A 24,654-nucleotide genomic window follows, 5' to 3' on the forward strand; every position below is an offset into this window, starting at 1 on the left:
ACATCTGGGAAAGAGAAGTCTCTTACTGAACAAACGCTCACCAGCAGTCATAGCCCTGAAAGGCCACGCTTCCTTTCGGTGCCGTGAGCACCCCCACGGCCAATTTCTAAAGAACAACGAAGCATCTCAGTTAACCCCAGATGAGGAACGCATGGCAGCATGAACGAGACCTCCGTCACTACCCTCTCCACTCACTGTTCGATGCCTGCTGCCTTATGCCAGCCCCCCAAGGGCGCTCCCACGTGGGGGTCCGGGCAGCGAGCACACAGCTGAACTTAAAATCTTCATCCCCTCATTTAAATAATAATTTACTAAAGCACCAGATTCACTGGTTTGCCCCACGGGCCACAAAGACCATCCTTGGAGAGCGCTCAGTAACGCAACACCCAGAGGTCCTCGCCTGCCTTTTCCTGCCCGCCCCCCCAGCACAGCGGGAGGCTGGCACTTTCCCACCTCACCCCGTCCACCTCCTCTGCCCGACGAGAACCCCACCAACTCAGGACATGCTGCATCTTCCTATGTTTAGAAAATGGTGAAAGGATTCTTTCTCTATCATTTCAGTGTCTGCGAGCGACCCAGATAAATGAACCATTTACGACTGTGCTTCCCACCATCACCCCACCAGGCACGTGGTTGGTTAGTTGGCCCCCGCCGGCTTGGGGAGCGATGCAGCTCGTGTGGGCTCGACAGGGACCCCGCATGGGATACCTGCCCAAGAAGCTCATGTTGACCCCGGATGCTTCTTTGCATCGTCTCTCTGTGGCGGGGACTGTTCCTCCCATCAGAAGGGGAGAAGTTGAGGTTTAAATAAGGGAAGCTAGCAGCTTGCCCAGGATCCTGGAGCCTGCTCAGGATCGGGTCTCTTATACTGAGGCTTCGTCCCACCAAAGCTGTTTCTCCCCTGGAAAGAATGGCCACCAGCCCAGTGAAGCCCAAATGGGCACCTCAGAGACCTGCAGGAATCGAGGCAACTAGCTCGTGCTGGGAGGACCAGACTGATCCAGAAAGGAGCCGTGAGCTGTGGGCCCACTGCCTGCAGGCCCAGGCAGAGCTGGTTCCTGCTCCGTGTGGCCTGTCAGGATGCCGTCCACTCTGTGCCCACTGTAGCACATGATGTCCTCGGACACACGGGGAGGGGACGCTGCAGGGAAACAGCTGTACCTCTCATCCAGACTGTGCAGAAGAGCAGGGCCTCCCACATGCCTCAAGATTCTGTGGTGGGAGAGCACATGTGCCCCGGCCTTCGGACCTACAGAAGGAACCGGCAACATCTTCCAAACGGGTCTGGTTGGGGCTGTGAGATAAAGGCCCTGGCCAGTAGATCTCTGGATGGTGGCAAGGCTTCCGGGACAGGCAGGAGGGTCCCCCATCACTGCACCCAGGGCCATGAGCAGCCACAGCTTTGTCTGGTCCGTCACTGTCAGTAATGGTGGCTGGTAAATCCTCAAAAGCTGGAAAGTGATGGCCCCAGGGCTGGGATTAGCCTCAAAGGACAAGGGATGAGGTCATCCAAATGTCCCCGGGAAACTCCTATTTTTAGTATTTGTGCTGCTGAACTGGGCACGACCCTAGACTATCCCTAGCTCGGGACAGTTTGCTTCTGCAGCTGAGTGCCAAACTCCCCCCATTTAAGCTGGATTCTATCCGGGGCCTTGCCAGACAAAAGAACGACGATCCTCCTATACGGTGCCTTACAGGGGCCACACAAGCTGACAGCAGCAGAGCCCGGCCTGCTTCATGGGATGGGGAAAGGCCCCTGGCAGCCGGAGACGCAGCCAGGGGCTGTTGGAGAGGCACGCGCACACGTGTGTGTGTGTGTATTTTTTTTTAAGTTTACTTATTTATTTGAAACAGAGAGAGCATGTGTGTGAGAAAGAGTACAAATGGGGGCGGGAGGGATGCCTGGGTGGCTCAGTTGGTTAAGCAGCTGCCTTCGGCTCAGGTCATGATGCCGGTGTCCTGGGATCGAGTCCCACATCAGGCTCCTTGCTCGGCAGGGAGCCTGCTTCTCCCTCTGCCTCTGCCTGCCATTCTGTCTGCCTGTGCTCGCTCTCTCCCCCCCCCGATAAATAAATAAAATCTTTAAAATATATATATATATATATATATTTTTTTTTTTTTTAAATGGGGGCGGGAGGGACAGAGGCAGAGGGAGCAGCTAACTCCCCACTGAACAGGGAGCCCGATACAGGGCTGACCCCAGAACCGTGAGATCAGGACCTGAGCCGAAGGCAGACACTTAAGACGCCCCTATGTATGTACACATTTGAAGTAAACCCTAAGCCCAATGTGGGGCTCAAACTTACGAGTCAGAGATTAAGAGTCACATGCACTACCGACTGAGCCAGCCAGGTGCCTCTCCCCCTTCTAACGAGTACACGGGGCTGAATTCTCAAACACTAAATGCTCATACAATTCAACTCTACCACCAACCACACAAAAAACACGGGTTGTCCATTTACCAAAATGGGACACTGTGTGGCAGGGGAGTGTTCCTACGGCTAATGTGGACCTTCTGGAGCTACCAGGAGCAGCCTCTGCCTTCAGACAAGTCTCTGCTATCAGACAAGCCACACATAAGCTGCCCTCGATCAAGAGCCCGCCTGTAGCATAACCTCACGCCGTGGGCTGCCTCTACTATCCGGCTTCCCGCACTACCAATGGATGACTGTGCACGGGTCGCGCCCCTCGGGTGGCTAAGTAGCCTTTGAGGGGAGGCTCCGGGAAGAGCTGCCACCCAGAGACGCACAGCAGCTCCTTGGGCCGCTCGAGTGAGAATGGACGCTCGCTGGGCAGGGTTCTAGCTGCAGAGGGCCAGGAGAAGGGCTGCGGAGGCTGATGCAGGACACGCCTGTCTGTCCAGGCTCAGAGGGCACAGAGCGATACGCCACGCTGAGTTGGACGGGCAGAGGCAGCGCCTCAGGCCGTTCTAGTGGCAGCTTCCTCTGAGCCTGCACTCCTCCGGGGTTCTGCACGCCCTCCAAGCTGACACGGTGGGGAAGCACGGCTCCCGACACAAAGAAGAAGCCCGCTTAACCTGCAAGAGTGGCCCATCCATGTCCTGAAATCCAGCAACCCACACAGCGTCCCGTGAGAACCCACACGAGCCGAACGCGGGGGCCGTACCTAGCTGGGAGAGGTCCAGCCGCGTCCAGTGCATGCCCGTGGGGCAGCTCTTGGACAGCGTCCTGATGAACACCTGCCCGAGGCTGTCCAGGGCCCACAGAGCGTCCTGGCAGGCGGCGTACGCCCTCATCTCGGCGTCGGGAGGCAGCTGCACCGTGGAGGGGCGGGACTGCGCATCCTGGGCGCTGACGCTGCACAGATCCTTGCTGCTCTGGCACAGCCACAAGGAGCTTCCTGCGGAAAAGGTTCGGGTTCGTCACTGACAAGATGCAGCAGGGAGCCCTGGCCTTTGGGCGGCTGATGCCACTGCTCCTGGCTCCCAGGCCGCCACTGTGCACGTGCTCGACGGACCTGAAGTCAGAAGCTGGAGGCACACCCCATGGCCAGCCAGTTAACACAGAAGCCTGAGCTGTTCTAAAGGGAGGAAAGAAGGCAGGGCTCAGGAGATTTGGTGAAGGCTACTACATCAGCTCAGTAGCTCTCACCGTGGATGTTTCATAAGGGCTGGGGAGTCTAACTCAGTGTGACTGGGGCTCTGGAGGGAGTGGGGTCAGCAATTCCTCGGAAGGATGGATCCACAGTTCCCCTGTTCTGGTCTTGGTGGGGGCGGTGTGGGTGGGCAGATCGGGAGGCTGCTGGGGAGGCTCGGAGAGCTGAAAAGCACGCTCTCCCCAACTTCTTCTCAAAACCCACCCTCGCCTCCTCTCCACTGTTTTTATACAGTCCCTTAGACTTAACAGAACGAGTTTAAAATGCAGACAGTCTCTGGGAAACTTCAAGTTTCCATCATAATATAGATCATCTAAAACTTGTGGCAGATAGTTTTAGAATTCACAACTTCGGAGGATTTTGAACACATAAGGTCACAGGTACGCCACATATCTAACCCTCGGGAAGCCCAGCAGCAATGAAATGCAGTAACGTTCCAGCCACAAAATGTGTGTGTTCGTGATCGATGGGTCAGCAAGTGGCCCCACAGCAGTTCAAGCCAGGTTTTGCCGCCAAAGGATTGTGTGCCAATCTCCGGATATAACCTACAGTTTTCAGAATTCTGGTCAGAAAACCTTTTCCTGTACTGACAAGTGGGCCAAATTTGCTGGGACTAATTGCTCAAATTAACCAGCTGCCTCCTCTGAACCAAAGGCTTCATGGCGTCAACCTTCAGGGCGATCCTAGGAGGGGCCTTTGGTCACTTTGCAGAGGGGTCACCTGACTGCCCAGGCTCCCGGCTCGCTGGCTGCAGCACTGCCTCTCCTGGCTCCAATCCCCATGTTCCGGAAGGGGAGAGAAGCTCCGACTGGTCAGCAGGAGGTCTGCCCCTGTACTAACAGGGCACAACTGTGGGACTTAGACTAGCCAGAAGCTGTAAACCAGACTGAAAGAGGCTGCAGGGAGGTGACAGAAGACCTCACAAAGGGAAATGGGAAGGCCCCTCATGAAGGCTGGTGTCCTCTGGCTGCAGTGCTGTGGCCCTGTGACATGTCACCGGAAGTCTCTGGGGGCTGGCCCTCGTGGGACACTGAATGTTCCTCTCCTTCGGAATGATGCCCTGCTTTTAGATTCATTCAACGTCCCCACACCAGAGCCTTCTCTCCTGCTCAGGCCTACCCAGCTTCGGGGGCCTTGGCTCAGCCAGCAAGGGCTGCTTATCTGGGCAGCCACTGCATTGTCTCTGAGATCCACACGGCCATGCCCCACCTCAACTAGGTCATGGTCAGACCATGGTTTTCACTTTTCAACTGCCAACCCACGCACTATACTTCTCAACCAACCTTCCTTTGAGGGAGCAGTGGAAGCCAGCACAAAGGCCCACTTCGTTGCAGAAGCTGTCCCACGGGGAACAACATTATTCCAGTAAGTGCCTAGAAGGAACCAAAGGAAGTGTGTTAAAGAAGGAAGAAGAAGAGATACAGACACACTCCAGAGCTTTAGTTCTAGACTACAACTGGTCTTCAAAACCTCTTACAGCTAATTCTAGAATGTCCTTAAATTAAGAGGTCCATGCCAGTCAGGGCTGTGGCCGAGGTGGGGGGGGCGGTCATGCAGAGGGAGGAGAGCTGGAGAAATTCACAAAGCAGGGCCTCCCTCACAGAAATGAAGCCCGCATGGGAACATGCGGATTATACCACCCGTCACAGATCTTGCCAGAAACTGGCATTCTCCACAGAGCATGAACTTTTCCTCCAGGAAATGGACTATTCCCTCTTACGACATCCTCTACGTTTAGGTGGGTCTTTTCACTTAAAGGTGAAATTATGAACAAACAAAAGAGCTCCATCTGCCCTTCCTGCATGGTCACAGATTCCCAGGAGAAACTGATCACACGCCATCCAAACGCTGGTACCCAAGTTGTAGGAATGACAGAGTGAAAAAAGGAAACTGACACAAAGTGTGCAGAATGTCTCCGTCACAAACACTTGACACACTGGCACCAAATTCTCTTCTGCAGTCGAGTCTTAAAGCTCTTCTTTCAGTGCTGGCTTTAAAATGAAGCTGCGGATTGAGTCAATGCGAAAAGAAAATTGATTCACCCACCGATGAGATTTCCTTTAGCGACATGGAACTCGTTCTTGCCCGAGGAGATCCAGACGCCGCTGTTGTGGACCCCGAGGAGGCTTGGCTGGCACTGCAGCTGCTGAGACCAAAACGCCATGCGCAGCTTATCCGCCACCTTCTCCACGGGCACTTGGGCTGCCGTGGCCACGGAGTGCGTGGCATGGATTATGGTCTGGAATAAGCTGCACTGGTCGAACACCACGTAGTCGGTGATGCTCACCTAGAGGGGGGCACGGAAAGATACCCTTCTCTCACTGCAGCGATGAGTGCCTTCTTTTTCTTTTTCTTTTTTTTTTTTTAAAGACTTTTCTTTTTATTTATTTGACAGACAGAGATCACAAGTAGGCAGAGAGGCAGGCAGAGAAAGAGGAGGAAGCAGGCTCCCCGCTGAGCAGAGAGCCTGATACAGGGCTCGATCCCAGAACCCTGAGATCATGACCTGAGCGGAAGGCAGAGGCTTAACCCACCCAGGCGCCCCTATGAGTGCCTACTGTATGCATGCCACCTGGAGTTAAGACTGGGCCCGTAACTGGCAAATACCTAGCACTCGTGGGCACGCAGGCATTTGTGTAAGACCAAAAAAAGTCCAGCAAGACACTATCAAACCACTAATTGTAATTCTGAGGGTCAGATTTAGAGGGACAGAAGAAATTGTTCACCTTCTGTTTTATACATTTTTATCCACTGTGGGTCTGTCACAATGGCAGGTATTATTTTTTGATTATCTATGATCCCTCCTTAGACCCATGAAGCCTTTTATTCTCATCAATAAGAAAGGGTCATTTTGCTTTTAAATTTAGATATTTCCAATGGACAACAGCATGCAATCCTTAGAATCGTAATATGCGTTAAAAAAGGTACTATAAGTAGGGTGGTGGAGGTACTTGATGATCTAGACCAGGACTGTCGATAAATATGTCAGTTCAACAGCGCAAACCGGGCCCCGATCGCCCTGGACACGATGCGCACAGCCTGGCTCCGGTGTGCAAACCGCTCCTCCAACATTCCTGAAAGACATTTCTTTGGGGTAACTCTGAGGAAAACCTCTCTTTTTCTCTCTCTCTTTTAAAGATTTTGTTTACTCATTTGACAGAGACACAGTGAGAGAGGGAACACAAGCAGGGGGAGAGAGAGAGGGAGAGGGAGAAGCAGGCTTCCCGCCGAGCAGGGAGCCTGAAACGGGGCTCAATCCCAGGACCCCAGGGTCATGACCTGAGCCAAAGGCAGACACTTAACGCTGAGCCCCTCTGGGGCCCAAGATTCTCTCTCTTGTTGGCAGCTCTGGTTGTCAGAAAGTTCTAAGTTGGTCAAAATCTGCCTCTACATGACTTTCATGTATACCTGTGCCCTGCTGGGTTTGGTCACAGAGAATGTTGCTCCCTAACTCCTAGGACACCCTTTCACAGGCTGTGTTCCCAGGTCCCGCACAATGAAATGCTGAGTGAAGGGACATCACTTACTACAGGGAACTAATAAGCAAAAACAAAAAGTAAATTACTATAAAAATCAGTGCTTAAATGTACAAATCTGTACTTTTTCACCCACGAAAGGACCTGCACTGTCCTAACTGAGAATGCAGTGAATTGCTTTACCATGTCCAGACCCTGTGGCCCCCTTTCCTGCTATCCAACAGCCTGGCTGCGTGGTCTCGTCACAGCCCACAGAACGCCTGGCATGGAGCCCTAGGGCTTACCACATGTGCTGCTGGGCCTCCTTGGAGGGTGCACACGCCAAGGCCACACAGAAAGCCTGTGACAGGCTGTCTCAGTGCCCAACACTTGCAGATAAGCAGGATGCAAATTTAAAAAAAAAAAAGGTTTAGCAGCCAAACATAAAGCTGGCTCTGGCGCTACAGAGAAATCAGTCTTAGGAGTAATTAAAATAGCTCTGCTTCCAAATACCTCCAAGATGATTCTGTCAAATTTCTCTGAAGATAACGTTCTGAATATGATGATAAAATGGTATCCAACTTTCTTTAGGCTACTTAAAAATGGAATGTGGTACATGTACACGTGTGTGTGAGTACACGCATGCGTGTGTAAACCCAAGTATGCTTACCAGCATGGAGAAGGTATTTGAAAATCACTTGTACAACTTTTCAGAGCATCAGACATATCAGAGACCTTTGTACACATATACTTACTCATCAAAGGACAAATACAACCTCTTTTGCACATTCTCATCTGACAGACCAAGGGCAGCTAATGACCAACCTGCCCTCGCGTGGCAAGTCTGAGGCAGCGACGGGGCCTGAGCCACTGGAGACAACCACTGCAGAGACGCTGAGGGCCAGAACCACCTCGCCGGCCGCTGCGGGAAGCTGGGGGAGTGACAGCTACACTGAACCGTACCAAAGAGGGGCAGGAGCAACTCCTTGAAAAACACATTCTAGGCCACCCCAGCTGGGACCAAGTCATGAGAAGTGAGCTTGCTTACACCCTCCTATTACACAGAGTGTTTCCTTTTCTGGGAGTGTGTGGGAACATTCTCCTTTCTTTGTTGAAATGCCACTTGCTTAGAGGACTTTGGAACCAGCGGGCAGAGATGAATTTTAATTATAGGCCGGGTTTCCAAACCTGCGGTCTACCTCTTCTCAGCCCATGAGTCCAGAATTCAACATCATTACTACCCAGGTCTTCAAAAGGATATCACTGGGCTTATTTAGCACGTAAGGATAAATTTCTAAATAATACCGAAATGGAAAAAGAAGTAATAAACAGAGCCTGGACATTTAAGCAAAGGGAGTTCTACAAGTTACTTCCTACATTGAAAACCCCAGATACTTCTAACATGCTCAACAGAGCGAAGACTAACTCATCGAAGAGTGAAAGTAAATGTTCATTTAATCCAACCTCCTCGATCTCTTCAAGGAGAAGAAGGGCTGTAAAAGAGGAGCAGAGCAGAGGTGTCCTGGCCAGCACCCCCGGAGCCGAGCACCTACTTGCCACCAGTGGTCGTCATCTCCCTGGGGCTTCTTGGAAACGACACCAGTTCGGAACCACAGGTTCCCTCGGATGTCCAGGGCCCACAGAGTCTGCTGGTCCCCGAGAGTTATACAGACGGGTTCCAAAGCCTGCCTTTCACTGGAAACAGGGAAGAGAAGGGAGAGTCAGCGCCCACCCTCCAAGTGCCCAGCCTGACTGGGAACGTGGGCTTCAAGTGTCTCCCGGGTGGGTTTAGACCCCACCCCCAAGTTCCATGGAAAGAAGCTTGAGTTTCGTTTAATGTGTTTCATTTTGTTTAAATGTGTGGCAGCTTCTGAAAGACATACTGAAAAGCCGGCATGGCGGGAAACCCCCGGGAGGAAAGCGCCTACGAGAGAGCGCGTGGGCAACCAGGGCGCCTCGGCCTCCCTGCTCCTCCCACACAACTGAGCCAGCGGAGGTGCCCCGTGTGCCAGGCTGTGGCGGGCAGCAGCAGCTGGGCGGACGCTGCCTCTCCGCGCGCAGTGCCCTTCCCCCGCCTCCCCTCGGGTAAAGCCCCTGCTCAGCTCTGCTCTGGCACGGGACGGTCCTCGCTGACCGGCACTGGGGAGGGCAGCGCTGGGCCCAGCCTGGTCGCACACCCAGCCCAGCCCCGCTGTGGCTCACGGTAGCTACTCGCTCATGCTGACTGGGTGCCGGGTTCAAACCAAAAAGATCCTAGTCTAATTTTTCTAATTAGCAAAATGATTTGATGGTAATTCTATAATTAAAATTTTGAGTGGTATAAGTCACCAAATAAATTACTAGAGATCAATTACCACTGATGATAATGAAGGAAAAACGTCTGGCCTGAAACCACTGAGATTCTACACAGAAACCACCCGACAGGGCCGGGCAGTACTGAATGGAAACTGTCGTAAGACCCGTGACCATGTGATGCCTGAGGTCACACGAGAGGGCGGAGGCATTTAAAAAAGCTTTGCCCTGACCCAGCGCCCAGTCTGCCGGTCAGAGGCAGGCACAGGGCGACCCGCGGTCAGGCCGCGGCCATCGGCTCTGCCGACTCCAGACAATACTATCCCCATGGAGAGCTTTAGAGAAGCAGCCTCCCAGGGGCGCGTTAAGGGGAGTCAGGGTGACAAAGAACCAAGGGTGGGACAAGCGAGATGGGGAGGACGCGCCTGCTCCCGCCGGTACCTGACGATGTCACATTTCCACTGCTCCCCTTCGGGGCAGAAGCTGCTTACGCCCTCCCGGTACAGGAGGGCTCTCTGCTCTGTCAGCGCCCACACCACGCTGTTTCGGGCTGTGACCTGGGACAGTGGGTATGGACAGTCGACCTTTACAGCTCTGGCACAAGGACGATCCACACTGAGACCTGCCGGGGAGACAGACAGGAAGCCCCCAAGACACACAGTCAGGACTTCGCACCTCATTTGTATTGTGCTGTTTGCTGCTGCTGCTGCTTCTTTTTTTGGTATTCTATATTCTTGTGTAGCAAGCACTCTGTCTTTTTAAGGTCTAGTCAACAAAAAATAGTTAGGTCGTGCTTAAATAGGGCATGTATTTGAAGTGTTTTCAAATGCTCTCTGAAAACTGAAGGAACGACAACTCAGAATCTGCGGGTATCCCAAAGTCACTTAAGATGTTCCCGAAGAACAAGAAAGCCCAGGGCAGAGCAGCCAGACCCTGAGCCAAGAGCAGCCAGGCCGAGAGCAGCACGTGCTCTGTGGCTGTGCCCTCAGAGCCTCGGGCGAGCAGAGCTGGGGCAGCCGTGCACGGCAAGGATCGGAGCCCCCGTCCTCTGCAGAGCAACTCCGACAAAGCAGCCACCCTCTCCTGCTCTGGACCTGGTTGGGGGGTTGGTTCCCCACATGAAAGGCGATATCCCTCACCCAGCAAGGTTATGGCAGGTCCAGAGCTCATAGTCGCTGACACCCCATCCAGGACTCCTGCCCCCCACCTCTTTGGAGCCTGTCTGCAGCCCGGAGCTGCCGGGACAGCTGCTAACTCAAACCCCATACTCTGCGGCATCAGCGTGCACTCAGTTCTCAGTGCCCAGCGTGCTCCCCGACTCCTCGCAGATGCCCCGTGGTCCCACGTTCTCAGCTGTCTCCCTCACCTTCAACCAGGGGGAGTCACCTGCTGGGCTGCTTACACTACACACCGTCAGGCCAGCCCTGGAGCCGAACACGGCTGGTCTGGTACTACTGGTTAAGAGGGCGCCCGTTCCTCAACCCCAGGCCAGAGGTGCTCTGTCTCCTCTCCAGGAACAAAACTCAAGTGCTCCTGGAAACGGGATATGCATCTGCCTTTCCAGAGCTCTTACCACTTGAAGGGAGAGACCAGAACTCGCACGTGGCCAGGAGCTGGCGAGGCTGACCACCAGGGCTCAAGCAGCGGCTTCTAGAAGATGCTGGCCCTCCCACGTGTGAGGAAGAGCCAGAGGTGCGGAGACTTTTGGTCTCAGAGCATCACCCCTGGCTGACAGCTCGTAACAGAGATTAAAACAGTCTCCACAAATCAGCAATATTAGATGGTTAGAAGACTGAGCTTTATGTAAATCCAATACAACCTCTTGACAGCCAGAAAAGAGCTCCCACCCCACCCCCTTTCCATATGCCGAGAAATCACGTCGCCTTTGGAAAGTCATATCCTATTTTGCTGACATAAACACTCACGCTCATTACAGTTTATTTTTAATAAACAAATCCCACTGAGTCTCCTCTGGCAGCTGAAGGTTCCCCTCAGGGCAGTTTATTAGGACGAAATGAACTGCTACTTAGATCAAATGATTTTTCTCGTTGTTTCTTCCTGAACCACATGTAAGTAAGTATACGGGGACAGGACTGTGACCTGGCTGAAAAAAGTCCAGCCATAACCTAAAGGAAAAAATGATTCTAATGTCACTTCCCCGTTATTCTTTCCCCTTAAGATCTGATATTGCAGCACAAGTGACAGGCAATGGTTAGCCATAAGGAGAGTAAGAGTCTGTTTCTGTATCTCACTGAATAACTCTATTAAGTCTTGCCCTAAACTTGTCTGGGTTGGATGTGAGTCAGTAGCAGGAAACTGCTAATATATTCCAAAGGAAGACTGTCTTCAATTGATTTTTAGCCCCTTCGTCATTGTGATGGTTCTAAGTGTGTCCCTAACAAAGTGAGGGACAGTAGGAAGCAATTACCCCCTCCCCCAACAGGAGCTGGAGGACCGCCCCCGTTACCTGTCTGCAGGTACAGATCTCCATTTGTCCTGATGATCCAGGCCGTGTCATCGCTCAGGGCCACAAACACCGCCTGGGGCAGGGCTTCGTACCAGTGCCGCTTCCCCTTGATGGTCACTTTTCCACAAGCAAAAGCTCGGTTTGATTTCTGCTCAATCTTCCAGAGAAGGGCTCCTGTAGAAATAAAAATTCTGTTCCCCATCCAATAACCGCAGAGAATTACTTACACAAAACACTTCATCCCGGTTGCTGTGGGGGAGAGAGATTTCTACAACCTCTCTCCCCCTTTTGCTTCCACCCCAACTGGGGAAAGAGCCCACAGAGCCAAGGTTTGGTTCCTAGGTCACCACCCACCAGCTGTGTGGCTTCAGGTGTCAAGTCACCTACTGTCTCTCCATGCCGGACTTCCTCCTCTTTACCTACAGGGCTGCTCGGGAAACTGGAGGCGAGAACAGACCGGTGACATGGCACACCGAGCTGGACAGACCTCAGGCACTCCTGATGCACAGTGGCAGTGCTGACGCGGTAACGTCAGGAGGCACAACTCGTCCCCCATGAGAGGTTGAAAAGTCCTAGAGGGATTCAGACGGGTCACTTCTGGACCAACTGAGGGTTAAGATGCACAGAAAGGAGGCACTTGAGCAGGGCTGTCCTTTTTTCAGAAAGGGACTCTGATCAACAGAGATGAAGAAGCGGGGGGAAGGAGGACGACGTTCTGTGTATATGGGGGGTGTGACTCTGGCCAGGCGGCCACATGTAAGAAGCCACCAGAGAATCACCAAGACCACAGGCTGGACTAGAGGGTCTGATGGGGAGAGCCGAGGTTAAGAGGAGAAAAGCCAGACGGCTAAGCCCGAAGCACACCCTGAACACGGTGGGGCGCTGGTGCCCCTGAAGACGCAGACACTGCAGGGCGACTCAGTCAAGAACACTGATCTGGTGAGGACAGAATTCCTATGAGATTGCGAGGGCCAGAAGGTTTTGGAAACACAAAGTCATCAACGGAATCAGGATAGAACCAAGGCTTCAAAGCGGCTGGGAGGGTGAACAGAAGTAAATGGCAGAGAAAGAATTAAAGCGCACAATTACATAACGAGAGTTAAAGACTAGACTATGATCTCAGCCACTCTCTAAAGGAAAATTATTTTTCAAATAAGCAAAGAGATAAAACAACCTTGAACAAACTGCTATTTTAAATAGTGACAAAGACCAGGAAGAATTCAAGGAAATCCATCAGAAACACAGTAAAATTACGGGATAAGTCTAAAGTCACAGAGTACATTTTGTCTGACCTCTGCTCGTGTCTTAACAATAAGAAGATACTATGCGGGTGCCTGGATGGCTCAGTGGTTGAGTGTCTGTCTTCGTCTCAGGTCACGGTCTCAGGGTCCTGGGATCGAGCCCCACATCGGGCTCCCTGCTCAGCAGGAAAGCCTGCTTCCCCTCTCCCACTCGCCCTGCTCTGTTCCCTGTCTCACTGTGTCTCCCTCTGTCAAATAAAAATAAAATCTCTAAAAAAGTGGGGGGAGTTACTATGAGGCAAATACACAGGAATACTTCTATTCTACCTACCCACCCCCCCCCAGCAGGTGAAGTGGCCAACATTATGACAAACAGATGCGCAAATGATTCTGGACAGGGAAGGGAGGTACAGGCTCAAAGCCTAGTAGAGCATCATTTAGGAAATGTCCGCTCCGGTTCAATAAAAAAGGTTAGCCAGACCATGGCTTGCACGAATGAACGCATTTTTCTTTTACATTCAGGGAAGAGATGATTTGGCCAAAGCATGCACATCGTTCATTAAAGAAAAAATTTCTAGAAAGGAACCCCAATAATCTATATCCACGTAAGTCCATCTCCATTGGTTCAGTTGCTTTAAAACAACACAAGAAAACAGGAACACAGGCGCCTGTGTGGCTTGGTCAGTGAAGCGTCCAGCTTTTGATTTTGGCTCAGGTCATGATGTCAGGGTTGTGACACTGAGGCCCGTGTTAGGCTTCGTGCTGGGTGTAGGGCCTGCTTAAGATCCTCTCTCTCGGGCGCCTGGGTGGCTCAGTGGGTTAAAGCCTCTGCCTTCAGCCCAGGTCATAATCCCGGGGTCCTGGGATTGAGCCCCGCGTCAGGCTCTTCGCTCCGTGGGGAGTCTGTTTCCCCCTCTCTCTCTGCCTGCCTCTCTGCCTGCTTGTGATCTCTGTCTGCCATATAAATAAATAAAATCTTTAAAAAAAACAAAAAAGATCCTCTCCTTCTCCCTCTGCCCCTCCCCTTCCATAAAAGAAATAGGGACACATCTTTATAAGGTGTTCATATGTTAATCTCTCTCCAAAAAAATCCCTCAAAATTCAAGCAGTTTGCATAGCTTATAAAAACATGTTAATGTGTTAACATTGTAATTAATAAAAAAAACCGAACCAAGATTCAAGATGAACATCCATTTACTGGATGTTTATTAATTAATGTCAAATGAAGCGACCCCTGTTCTTTGGAGAAAACCCTCAGACGTGCATGCACTGGTCACATGCTGCAGGGACGGCGTTGCGGCAGGGCCCCCCGTGTGCCCGCCCTGTGCCCGCCCTGTGCCTGCTGTGTGCCCGCCATGCGCTGGGCCACTACACCGGCAGGAGCAGGGAGGTGGGAGCCGGGGAGGCCAACCTGAGGGGGAGACCGCCACCTGCTGGACGGCGTCCTCAAACTTCTGCCAGCGGAGCCCCGCGCCCGGCAGTGCGCTGCAGAACAGGCCGCCTTTGTAGTCCAGGCACCAAATGTACTTCTCGGAGACCGCCAAGCTGAGTATGCCGTAGCCGGGACCGGAGTATCCCATCCAGCTTTCTGCAAACTAACAAGGACAGAGCTGGTGAGTTCCGTAGCAGAGCGCTGAGCCACGCTGTCGGGCAGTTGTCAATAAGTCACAGGGCGGAGGGTCTCTGAGAAGCCAAGCGGGGACCTGCTGTCTTTGGACTGTACTGAGAGAAGCGTTCTGCAATGGGGGCTACTGTCCCCCGGGAGAGCCCGCCTGGGTAGCTCCCCGTCAAGTCAGAACACCCTTCCTAATGCGGTCCTGACGTTAAAACAACCTAGTTCTTGCACAACACACAGCGTGCATGCAAACCCACGTTCTGTGCATCGGATCCTTGCCGAGGCGCGCAGATGAGCGGCCCTTCCACCGGCTCTGTGCCCTCGCCCTTGGCTTTTAAGCATGGTCCCATCGTGCGGCTAATGGAAATCTGGCCAAGATACTGAGTCTGGCTGAATTCTATAGACTGATGTTCTGTTGCCATGATTCTTTAAGAAAGAGCTAAATGAAGTCTTTGCAGCTTAACAGTTTTCTAAACTGCAGAAGGAATCAAAGTGCTTGCACCATCACCCAAATACGGAAGTTCGCTGCTTCACAGAGAATGGCACCCGGCCCTTCTCAATCCAGCCCTGCTCCCCATGACGAGTGCCCCACGCCTCTGGCAAATGCCACAAAATCTCTTGGTTTTCCAGCTACTGGATGGGCAGGAGGGAGGACCATGGAGGGAGGAAGCAGTCCTCCAAGCCAGGTCCCCTCTCACCTAGGGGAGGGCTTTTCTAAAGTTTCGCTCCCAATCTCAACAGCCTGCACGAGATGTCGTCAGCCGCCCATCAGGCCTCCCAGCCCTGACCTGGCTGGCAGCATCGGCCAAGAGTCATGCTCAGCTGAGACGATCGGCAGGCACGTCTGGGTCTCCCTGGAGATTCTGGGATCCGGACTGGCTCTGCGCCTGCAGCAGCCAACACCAAACACAGAGCCTGGCAGCCGAAGGCACTCAAGAAATGCTGAGCGCAGGCGAGACCGAGTGGAAGGTCTCACCTTCCGGCATTGGTCTCAGAACAAGTAAGCAGGACATGTCTCTGCCGATGCAGGACAGCACAGAGGCTGAGAGTGGGGTCCTGGGCCAGCCTTGCCCTTCACTCACTATGTGACCTGTGTAAGCCATTTCCCTACGACTCCTTCCCTCCGCTGTAAAATGGGGACTATGGCAGCACCTACTTCTTTACCTACTTTTGTTTTGTTCTTGGAGAAGGAAATGAGTTGAACTTACAAAGTGCTTAGCGTGGTGCCTGGCAAGCGGCAAGAGCTTCCCGAACAACGCGTGTCGTTAGCGCTGGGAGAATCTAGTGGTCCGTTTAGGGGAAGCACATGCATGTTCACACTCCTAATCCACACCCCACAATGACTTAGCAGGACAAGTTATAAGACCTGATTAGTCTCGAAACCAAATACACTGAAAAATAATGACCTGCTAAGAAAAGTAAGCATTTTGAAAACAATCTCTGTTATGTAAATGATCAGGAATCATCACCCTTGACTACGTGGGTTGGGTGGACCGCAGGACACCCCCCACCCCAAACCCACATACCTGATCTGACTTTAGGAGCCCGGTGTCCTCCGCGCCAGGCTGGCTCAGGTCCTGCAGGGAGCGACTACCACCGAGCTCTGTCACACTCGTCTCCGAGGAAGAGGAAGGCAACCCCTGGGCATAGATGTCCTCCTCGTCACTGGATGTCAACACTGGGTCCCGTGAAGGCTGCTCGAGCCAAGGCTCATGGGTGCGAGCCGCCGAGGCAGAGACTGGGGGTGTCAGCCGTCCTCTCACACTCCCCGAGTCACATCCCGAGGCAACCATTTCCTTCAGGCCCATGTCACTGTCGGTGACAGTGTGCCAGGGATGTGAGCCGAGGTGGCTGGGGCCCCCCATGCATGTGAGGAAGCCCGGCTCCTTGCTGGGCTCCTCGGCACAGCCTTCGTCAGCTCTGGTCCCTGGCAGCTGCGGCTCGGCACAGGGGGCCCAGCTGAGGCTGGAAGGCACCGGGGGTGAGTCCAGAAAAGGGGCTTCAGAGAAAGTGCTTTGGGGGTCATCAAGCTCCACATCCCCTGCTTCCCGGGCCTCTGCAGAGCTGTCCTTTTCTCGACAGGGCGACTGTCTGCTATTCGCTCCATCATCTGTGGGACAAGGTTCCTCTCTGAGTTCTGTAACGTCACTCCCTTCCACAGCTTCCCTCAGCTCCAGGAGTGAAGTCCACACTCCACCGTGCGGCCCTGTGTCTTCTGCACAGTCACATCGTGGGAGTCCAGGTCTGTCGCTATTCCCTTCATGCAGGAGGGCAGTGGCAGGCTCAGGCACCTCCAGGACACTGAACGCTTCGGGGTCAATATTTTCCTGCAGGACACCGTTCACCTCACCGCTGAGGTTACTCTCCTGGTCAGGAGACTCTGTGCTCAACCGATCCACGATGCTGCCCAAACTGGAGGTCATAGACAGCAGGTCCGTGTTCAAGGACTGGGGACTGTCACCCGGAAACTCACAGCAGGGAGTTGATTCAAGGGAACTGTGGCAGGTGTTCCTGCTTGCACCTTCTAATTTAAAATTTAAAATAAGAATGTTTAAAATGGGGTATGACTCCATATAAATAGTAAGAGACTAAAAATCACAATTTTGGCTCAAGGAAAAAAGTACATTTCAAATGAAGGATATTTAAGTGGTGAGGAATGCATCTCTCACGTACGAATTATCCCCATGCAGAGATGTCTTAAATGGATGCAAACATCAGAGACAGTGATGGGCTCTAGGCCTCGCTCAAGAAATGTTAATGGAGGAAAACAAAGGAAAGGATGGACAGTAGACCAGTTGTTTAAAATTATTAACAAGATTAGCATGTTAATATTAATAATATCTGGTACGTATGTGTAGCTCGAGAGGCCTAACAGGAATGAAGGAGTAAAAAGTTAAACCATTTCTATGTTAAATCCCATGGTCGGTAACCTATCCAACACCAAACGTAAATCTAGACACCAGCATAATCTTCTGTTTCCGAGCCTTTCCATCCAGGCTCATAGTGTCTCTTGTCTAATACGTGCTTTACATGGATACATCTAAAATTTTACTTAACTATAGCCCCAGACCCATCAAGCAGGGTGGTAAGTACACAGGTGTGTGTTACTGTATTACTCACACCCCACGAGGGTGCTTTCGGTGTGTGTGGTACTCTTTCTTAACATATGAAATACTTCACGGTAAAACTCCTCCGAGGAAAGAGCACCCGTGTCTTCTGAAGCCTTCTCTGCTTCTCACCAAATGGGCAAATGCTCACGCAGGGAAAGGAGCACTCCCCAAAAGTGTGCGAGAACGACCCTGCGTAAGGAGTCAGTGTGCGTTTTGCGAAGGACGGTACCTGATCGCTTCTTCCTCCTCTTTTTCACTTTCAGAGGCTTCACGACAAGCTCCTGGTCGAAGTCTTCGGAGCTGATCACGCTGAATCTCTGCGAGGCGGGCTGGCCTCCCCTCCCCAGCTCTGGAGCTGCCTGGAGCCCAGAGCCACTGTCGGTGGAGTTGAGTGAGCTGCTCCTGCTCCTGGGCTCACTGGCCACAGAGCTGGCCACGGAGGAGCCCCTGAGCCTTGTCTCCGAAACCGGGGCCCCCGACGGCTTCTCGCCACGTTGCCCAGGGGCCTGCTCTGCGCAGCCCGGTGTCTCCAGACCATCTCGCACTGAGAAAGAGAGTTGGGGGTCACTGCTGGCTGTCTAAGGAAGTGGACAAGCTCTCATTCAGTCTGCTAACCCTAAATCCCTGCCCGCTAGGCTCAGAGAGACTGCTGAAGCGGGAAGGTCGCACGTAACAGTCTGCAACGGCTCTGTGCGTTGGGAGCTCACACACCACAATCAGGAAAACGACTCCTCACAGCGATTTTCTATAAATAGCTCAATAGGAATGGGACGCTACTAAGCATACAGCATTTCTACACCAATTCAAAAATAATTCCTAAAGAAGACAAATGACCTGTTTCTAAGAAGAGGGCTTAGTGATGGCCCCTACTTAGACCACACCTTAAACATAAAAGAACTCAAAAGGCACTTGAAAAATATATGCGTACCTATATTTCTTGAAATTTGAGAAGAGAAAGGGCATTGTCCATGAGAACAAACCCAGGACAGAGAAGTGTGGCGTGAGGATGAGGCAGCAGAGGCTCAAGGCACCCTGCTCTGCACCCACGACCAAGAGCCAGTGAGTTTCTCACCTTCACAGACTCGTCCTTCTCAACAAAACAGCACAAGTCGCCATGGCCACCAAGGCTCCAGCCACAGGACCCCGTACACAGGACTATGGACGACTTCCCCCACTCAGCCATCCCGATAGCACGTATCCACTACGGGCCCCGCACTGTTCAGGGACCACCAGTCAGACGGGAACTCCTGTCCTCTCATGACAGTGGCCCCGGGGCAAACTAGGGGCTGCTCTGTGCAAGCTGGGGACGGACACGCAGGGCTCTGCTCGGAGCGAAGCCTGGCCAGGGAAGCGACTTGTTAAAGACCACAAGAGCCGATGGCAGGTCTCGGTCTAGAGCTGTCCTGTGCAATACAGCAGTCACTGCCATGTGCAGCTATTTAAGCTCAAAGTCGAGCACAATGTAAAGGCAGCTGCGCTCCCACACTGCAAGCGCTCGGCAGCCACTGGGGACGGCGCGGACACAGAGCGCTTCCGTCCCCGCAGAGCAGCCCCCCAGACTTCCCTCCCGCGAGCCGCCCGCCCTTGACCACACCGTGCAGATACCAGCTCCGAAAACTTAAGATTCAGAGCTTAGTCCTGTTCCACAGAGATTGCGGCCTGGGGTGACAGCTACCCTGACTGACCCTCTGACCCAAGACATATCTCACTCCCACCCCACGCCCAGCCATCTTGTAAGAGGCAGTAAAGTGGGGGCCAAGGTAGCCCTTAGGACATTTTCATCTTTTCAAGTCCTAAATATCTGGCTCTGAGAGGCTGTTTGGGGTATTTTCCTACTAACCACACTTTGTATTCTAACATTACAAAAGGACAAAGGCCTTAGTAATGCCTGGAGGCTCAGGGGCTTGCCACCTGGAGGCCCTTCCCTTGCCTTGCTCCTGCCTTGCTTCCGGCTCTAGAAGGCCCTGGGCTTGCAACTGGCCCACCCACTTGGGTCCAGGCCTTCTACTTCCTCTCCTGCAGTGACTCAGACACCAGCTAGTGCTGGTGTGAGCAGAAGGCAGAGCAAAGATGCCTCCAGGGCCAAGATACCCTAAGCCCGCAGCTATGACAAAAGGTCCACACTTCTGACCAATGTAGCCAGGCAGGAGAAGCAGGAGAAGCATTGGCTGAAGCAGCAATCGGAAGACGGGGCTGGTGGATTTGGGGCTTGTCATTTACGCAACACCCCCCCCCCACCGTCCTTGGTTTTCTAGTCTGAAACGAGACACCGTGGATTAAGAAACACTCACTTGGGGCTTCTGTGTGCCATATGCTAACTGGGGCCACAAAGCTGAGCTACAAGACCCTTGCAACCAAAAGGTTTACTATTTTGTGAGGGAAGGACATGGTAAGGAAACGGCTCCCCAGCGGCAACAGCGGTAGGAGGAAAGGCCCCTGGGAACTCCAGCGAAGACTGGGAGGGCCGACTTAACTAAAGCACTCAGGGAAAGTGTCAAAGATACAGGAAGACCTGAACTGAGAGCAGAGGGCAGCCCCGGCTAAAGCAGGCCACGCCAGGGAGGGCACACAGCCAGCACTCAGACCCGCCTGGGGTGCTGGGGACGGGGGTGGCGGCAGGCACCTGGAGAGCTCAGCTGGGGTGGGGGCGCCCTGCACACCACCTGGGACATGGTGGCAACCGGAGCAGTGAGAGAGGAAGGCACAAGGCCATTCCCAGCTCCGGGGGGAAGGGGGACTGGCTGGGGAAAGGCCGTGGCAGGGCCACCTGCCTCATGTTTCCTGCAGGCTTGTCCTGAGCATCCAACAAGGTGCCTGTGAAATTGCTCCGTGAACTCAAGGCTACACATGTGCGGGGCCTCGGGGGCCACACAGATGTCCCCCATGTGCGGCTCATATCCCCCCAGCAGTGGTGTCTTCGGGACCTCGCTACAATTTTCACAGCCCAGTCTCGTCTGGAGAACCAGCACCTTCCATGCAGGGCTGTGTTCAGGATTTTATGAGGTCATGATTGTTAAGTGCTTTGGAGTGTCTGGAACACAGTGAGAACAAAGTGAGGGACAGAGAGGAGGAGGGGCTCCCCACATGGCTGCTGTCACCATGGGGACAAGTTCACTGACAAGCCCCAAATACACCAAGTACCATGATGTGTGCACGGGAACACGCTCACCAGAACCGGGGCTGTGGGACTTAGAACAAGAAGATAGAAGCGCGGGGAATGATCAGTGTCATACGGGAGAATGATCAGGGTCATACGGAAGAGCTGCGTGGAGGGTAAAGGACATGTTCCAGAGAACAGGTTTCAATGTCCTAAACTTGGCAAATCTGTCCTTTGAAGTATCAACCCCACAGGCAGTCTCAGGGTGCCAGTGGCCAGTCACGTGGGTGCTGAGTTCTCCTCACTACTCGTCCAGCCCCCCACCTTCCAGGCCCATGGAACCACTTCACCAAATGCGAGGCTGTCTGATGTGAGCCTTAAAGTAGATAAGCTTCAAGAAAAGCACTGTAAACCATATTTTAAGAATCACAGGAGGGAGGCCTGGGCAGCTCAGTGGGTTAAGCATCTGACTCTTGGTTTCAGCTCAGGTCATGAGCTCAGGGTCGTGAGATCGAGGCCCGGAGTGATGCTCCGCACTCAGTGCGTGGTCTGCTTGAGATTCTCGCCCTCTCCCTCTGCCCCTCCCCCTGATCTTACACACTCTCTCTCTAAAACAAAACAAAACAAAAAAATCTTAAAAAAAAAAAACATAGGAAACCCTCCAAATACTTCCTTGTTCAGATAAAGCTACAGTTGTTTAACAAAGTAATGCTAATAAGCTTTATCATTTATAAACTACAATTACATATACACAGCACATTTTATAACAAATACAAACCTATTGATGCTAATCCTTCAGGTCTGCTTGAAATTCTTATAATGTTTCTATCTCCCTTTAAGAAAAATATTTCATTTTCTGTGCAGGAAACAGACACGATGTCACCTGATCCTTCCAAACCAGCAATTGTGGCCTGTCCAAAAAAAAAAAAAAAAGAAAAGAAAAGAAAAAGAAAATCACACAACCAGGCAATATTAACGGCTGAAAGCGGACACAAAGGTGCAGGAGCCCGGAGGAGTCCGATGACACCTGTGCTCTGCCAGGCTCTTTCTGAACCAGCTTAGAAGTGACAAATGCGAGGGGCGCCGGGGTGGCTCAGTGGGTTTAAGTCTCTGCCTTCGGCTCAGGTTATGATCTCAGGGTCCTGCGATCGAGCCCCGCATCGGGCTCTCTGCTCAGCAGGGAGCCTGCTTCCCCCTCTCTGCCTGCTTGTGATCTCTATCAAATAAATGAATAAAATCTTTTTAAAAAATTTATTTTTTTTAAAGATCTTATTTAGTTATTTGACAGACAAAGATCACAAGTAGGCAGAGAGAGAAGCAAATAATCCTGATGAACATCTAGAAGCACGCCATTAGTCTGAAAGCTGCCCATCATGGTGCCGTGTACACTCTGATGGAAGCCACAACATCTGCATGTGGACAGCCCCTTTGTCTCGTGAAGTTAATGCCACCTGTCGCAGAAAGCACTGGGGTAAGGGCTTGGAAGAAAGGAACTGATACAAAGTCACCAAACCTCTCAACCCCACTCACTACTAAGTGTGCATCAAGTTCAAAGAGTACCCAGAGAAAGAAGAAAACTTAAGTTGTCTACAAGTGAAGAATACAGAGATGCCTTTCGAAGTGTTCCTTCAAAAGAGAAACCAATTCAGGGTTAAAGGGCAGCTTGGTGGCCCCAGTCCCTCTTGCCCTACCCTCAGGTTCCAGGTGAGGAAGCCATGCCAGGCAGACGACACTTCCGCTTAGAGGCAGAACAGCTAGAAGGTTCTACCAAAACCAAATCTATAAAATAATTAGACCCTTACCTGATTTTCTTGCAAAGGAAAAAGTAAAGCATTAGAATTAATGCTGTTTCTTCTACCATTATGAGAGACCGTCCGTAGATAAACATATAAAGACACCAAAGGCGTGGTGTGATCACGCCACTTACCTGGTTGATAGTGTCTAGAAGGTAAATACTATATTCATTCCAACTCAACACCCAGCCTTCTTGAAAGAAACATGAAACAAGCCCCAGGTGTTTCTCAGGTAAGCTGCAACTTCCCCTGTTGGAGGATTCCAGACGTGGGTACAGTTCAAAAGGCTTGACTCCTCCAGCAAAGACATCTTTTAAGATAAACGTGGCTTGAACAGTCCCATGGATGTCCGCCTTCCACAGTCGGAGCCCAGGCCGTGACGCGTACAAGGTCAGATCACTCTGCTTACAAAGTCCTGGTATAAAACAAGCTCCAAATTTCCCAGTGCTGAAATTACAAAAAAAGAAGAAGAAGAAGAAGAAGAAGAAGAAGAAGAAGAAACAGAGACAAACTGATTTAAAGTGATAGCTGTCAACCCTTGACATCAACTCTAACAGGAATTTTTTGGATAAGCCTAAATAAGACTGATGTTTTTTCAAACCCTCTTCTATGGTTTGCTCTGTTGTTACTAGAACGACACGGTCATCTCTGTGTCTCTTCCTCCCTGTAGCCCCTCGGAAGCATGTGCCGCTGAGCAGGCAAGGCAGCCCGGCTCCTGGCGACCGTCATGGTGCTATGCCCTGGGCTTCGTCCTCTGGCTCAATCCTCACAGCAGTGCCACGAGGCAAACAGTACAGCTCCTGGGTCAGAGAAGAGGAAACGGAGGCAGAAGCGGACAATCCAGGTCCGACCATCCTCTCCCTGCTCGGAAGTTCTGTTCATCCTAACCCTGACTGCTGTACTCATGCCAGCATCCCACTGAACGAGCGTCACACCTATGACCGAGTCTAAACCCGTCACAGGGACCAGCTTCCTGGCTGGTCCACAGGGATGTCATTTTTTTCTATTTTTAAAATTATGAAATACCTAACACAAAATGTATGTTTTACATAAATAATACGTATCATTTTATACCATATATACACACAGGTGCACACACACACACACTTAGAGGCATATAAAATTATGAAGCCTAACAAATGAAATGCACACCCAGGAGCCCATCCCTCAACTTTGGAAATAAATCATCAGTGACGCAGGTGGTGTTCTCCCACACTCCTAATGTCCCTGTCCCTCCGTTCCCCAGGTGTGATCACCAGACTGAATTTTGCGTTTGCTATTCCCTTGCTTCTACTACTGATAGCTTAGCCACATACCTATGTATCCCTAAACGCTACATATCTTGGTATCATCTTCCATTTGCATAAAAAAGTAATGATGCTATTTGTACACTTTTGCCACTTGCTTTTAATATTGACTAAAGATTTACCTTTACTGATAAAACAGCTATAGCTCATTCATTTTCACTGCTATATAGCATGCCACATTTTTTTTCACTCACTCCCTTGTTGATGGGTATTTGAATTATTTCTACTTCGCTATTTTAAACAATACCACGAGCATTTCCTCCTAGCACACGGGTGTGTCCGAGTCTGCCCAGGTCTCCTGGAGAAGGAAGTGCTGTGCTGTCGGGCAGCTGCTGGGTTGCTGAGTTGACTACTTTCAGGTTTGAAAGATCATTTCAAACTTTTTTCAATATGATTAATCCAACCTTTGCTCCCACCAGCAATCTGAATTCTTTTATTCCCCCAAAGGGATTTTTAAGCGATCTCTACACCCAATGTGGGGCTTGAACCCACACCCCACGATCGAGAGTTGCATGCTCCCCCAGCTGAGCTGGCGGGGGGGGGGGGTCTCCTGAGTTCTCATGGTCCCATACCTTTGTCCAATCTCGGGCTCCTACCAGAGCTCAGAGTTCAAGAGTTTCAGGCCACCCTCTCCCCAAAAATGCTTCTCGGACTTGAAGCAG

General features: G+C 51.9%; 1 protein-coding gene across 3 annotated transcripts in view; it reads right to left on the reverse strand.

Moving 5' to 3' along the window:
* TECPR2 (tectonin beta-propeller repeat containing 2) overlaps window positions 1-24,654 on the reverse strand; it is a 98,701-nt gene that overhangs the window by 33,045 nt on the left and 41,002 nt on the right. For all 3 annotated transcript variants that reach the window (XM_044231441.1, XM_044231443.1, XM_044231444.1), the window contains exons 6-16: window positions 22,820-23,132; window positions 21,671-21,803; window positions 18,025-18,339; window positions 16,212-17,209; window positions 14,482-14,665; window positions 11,830-12,003; window positions 9,804-9,984; window positions 8,624-8,765; window positions 5,662-5,902; window positions 4,899-4,988; window positions 3,127-3,360 (exon numbers count right to left, since the gene is read on the reverse strand). In XM_044231441.1, coding sequence (XP_044087376.1) covers window positions 3,127-3,360; window positions 4,899-4,988; window positions 5,662-5,902; window positions 8,624-8,765; window positions 9,804-9,984; window positions 11,830-12,003; window positions 14,482-14,665; window positions 16,212-17,209; window positions 18,025-18,339; window positions 21,671-21,803; window positions 22,820-23,132 — 3,005 coding nt within the window. The remainder of the gene's footprint in view (window positions 1-3,126; window positions 3,361-4,898; window positions 4,989-5,661; window positions 5,903-8,623; window positions 8,766-9,803; window positions 9,985-11,829; window positions 12,004-14,481; window positions 14,666-16,211; window positions 17,210-18,024; window positions 18,340-21,670; window positions 21,804-22,819; window positions 23,133-24,654) is intronic.

The sequence above is a fragment of the Neovison vison genome, chromosome 13, assembly GCF_020171115.1.
Source record: "Neovison vison isolate M4711 chromosome 13, ASM_NN_V1, whole genome shotgun sequence".
In the NCBI taxonomy this organism is placed as follows: Eukaryota; Metazoa; Chordata; class Mammalia; order Carnivora; family Mustelidae; genus Neogale; species Neogale vison.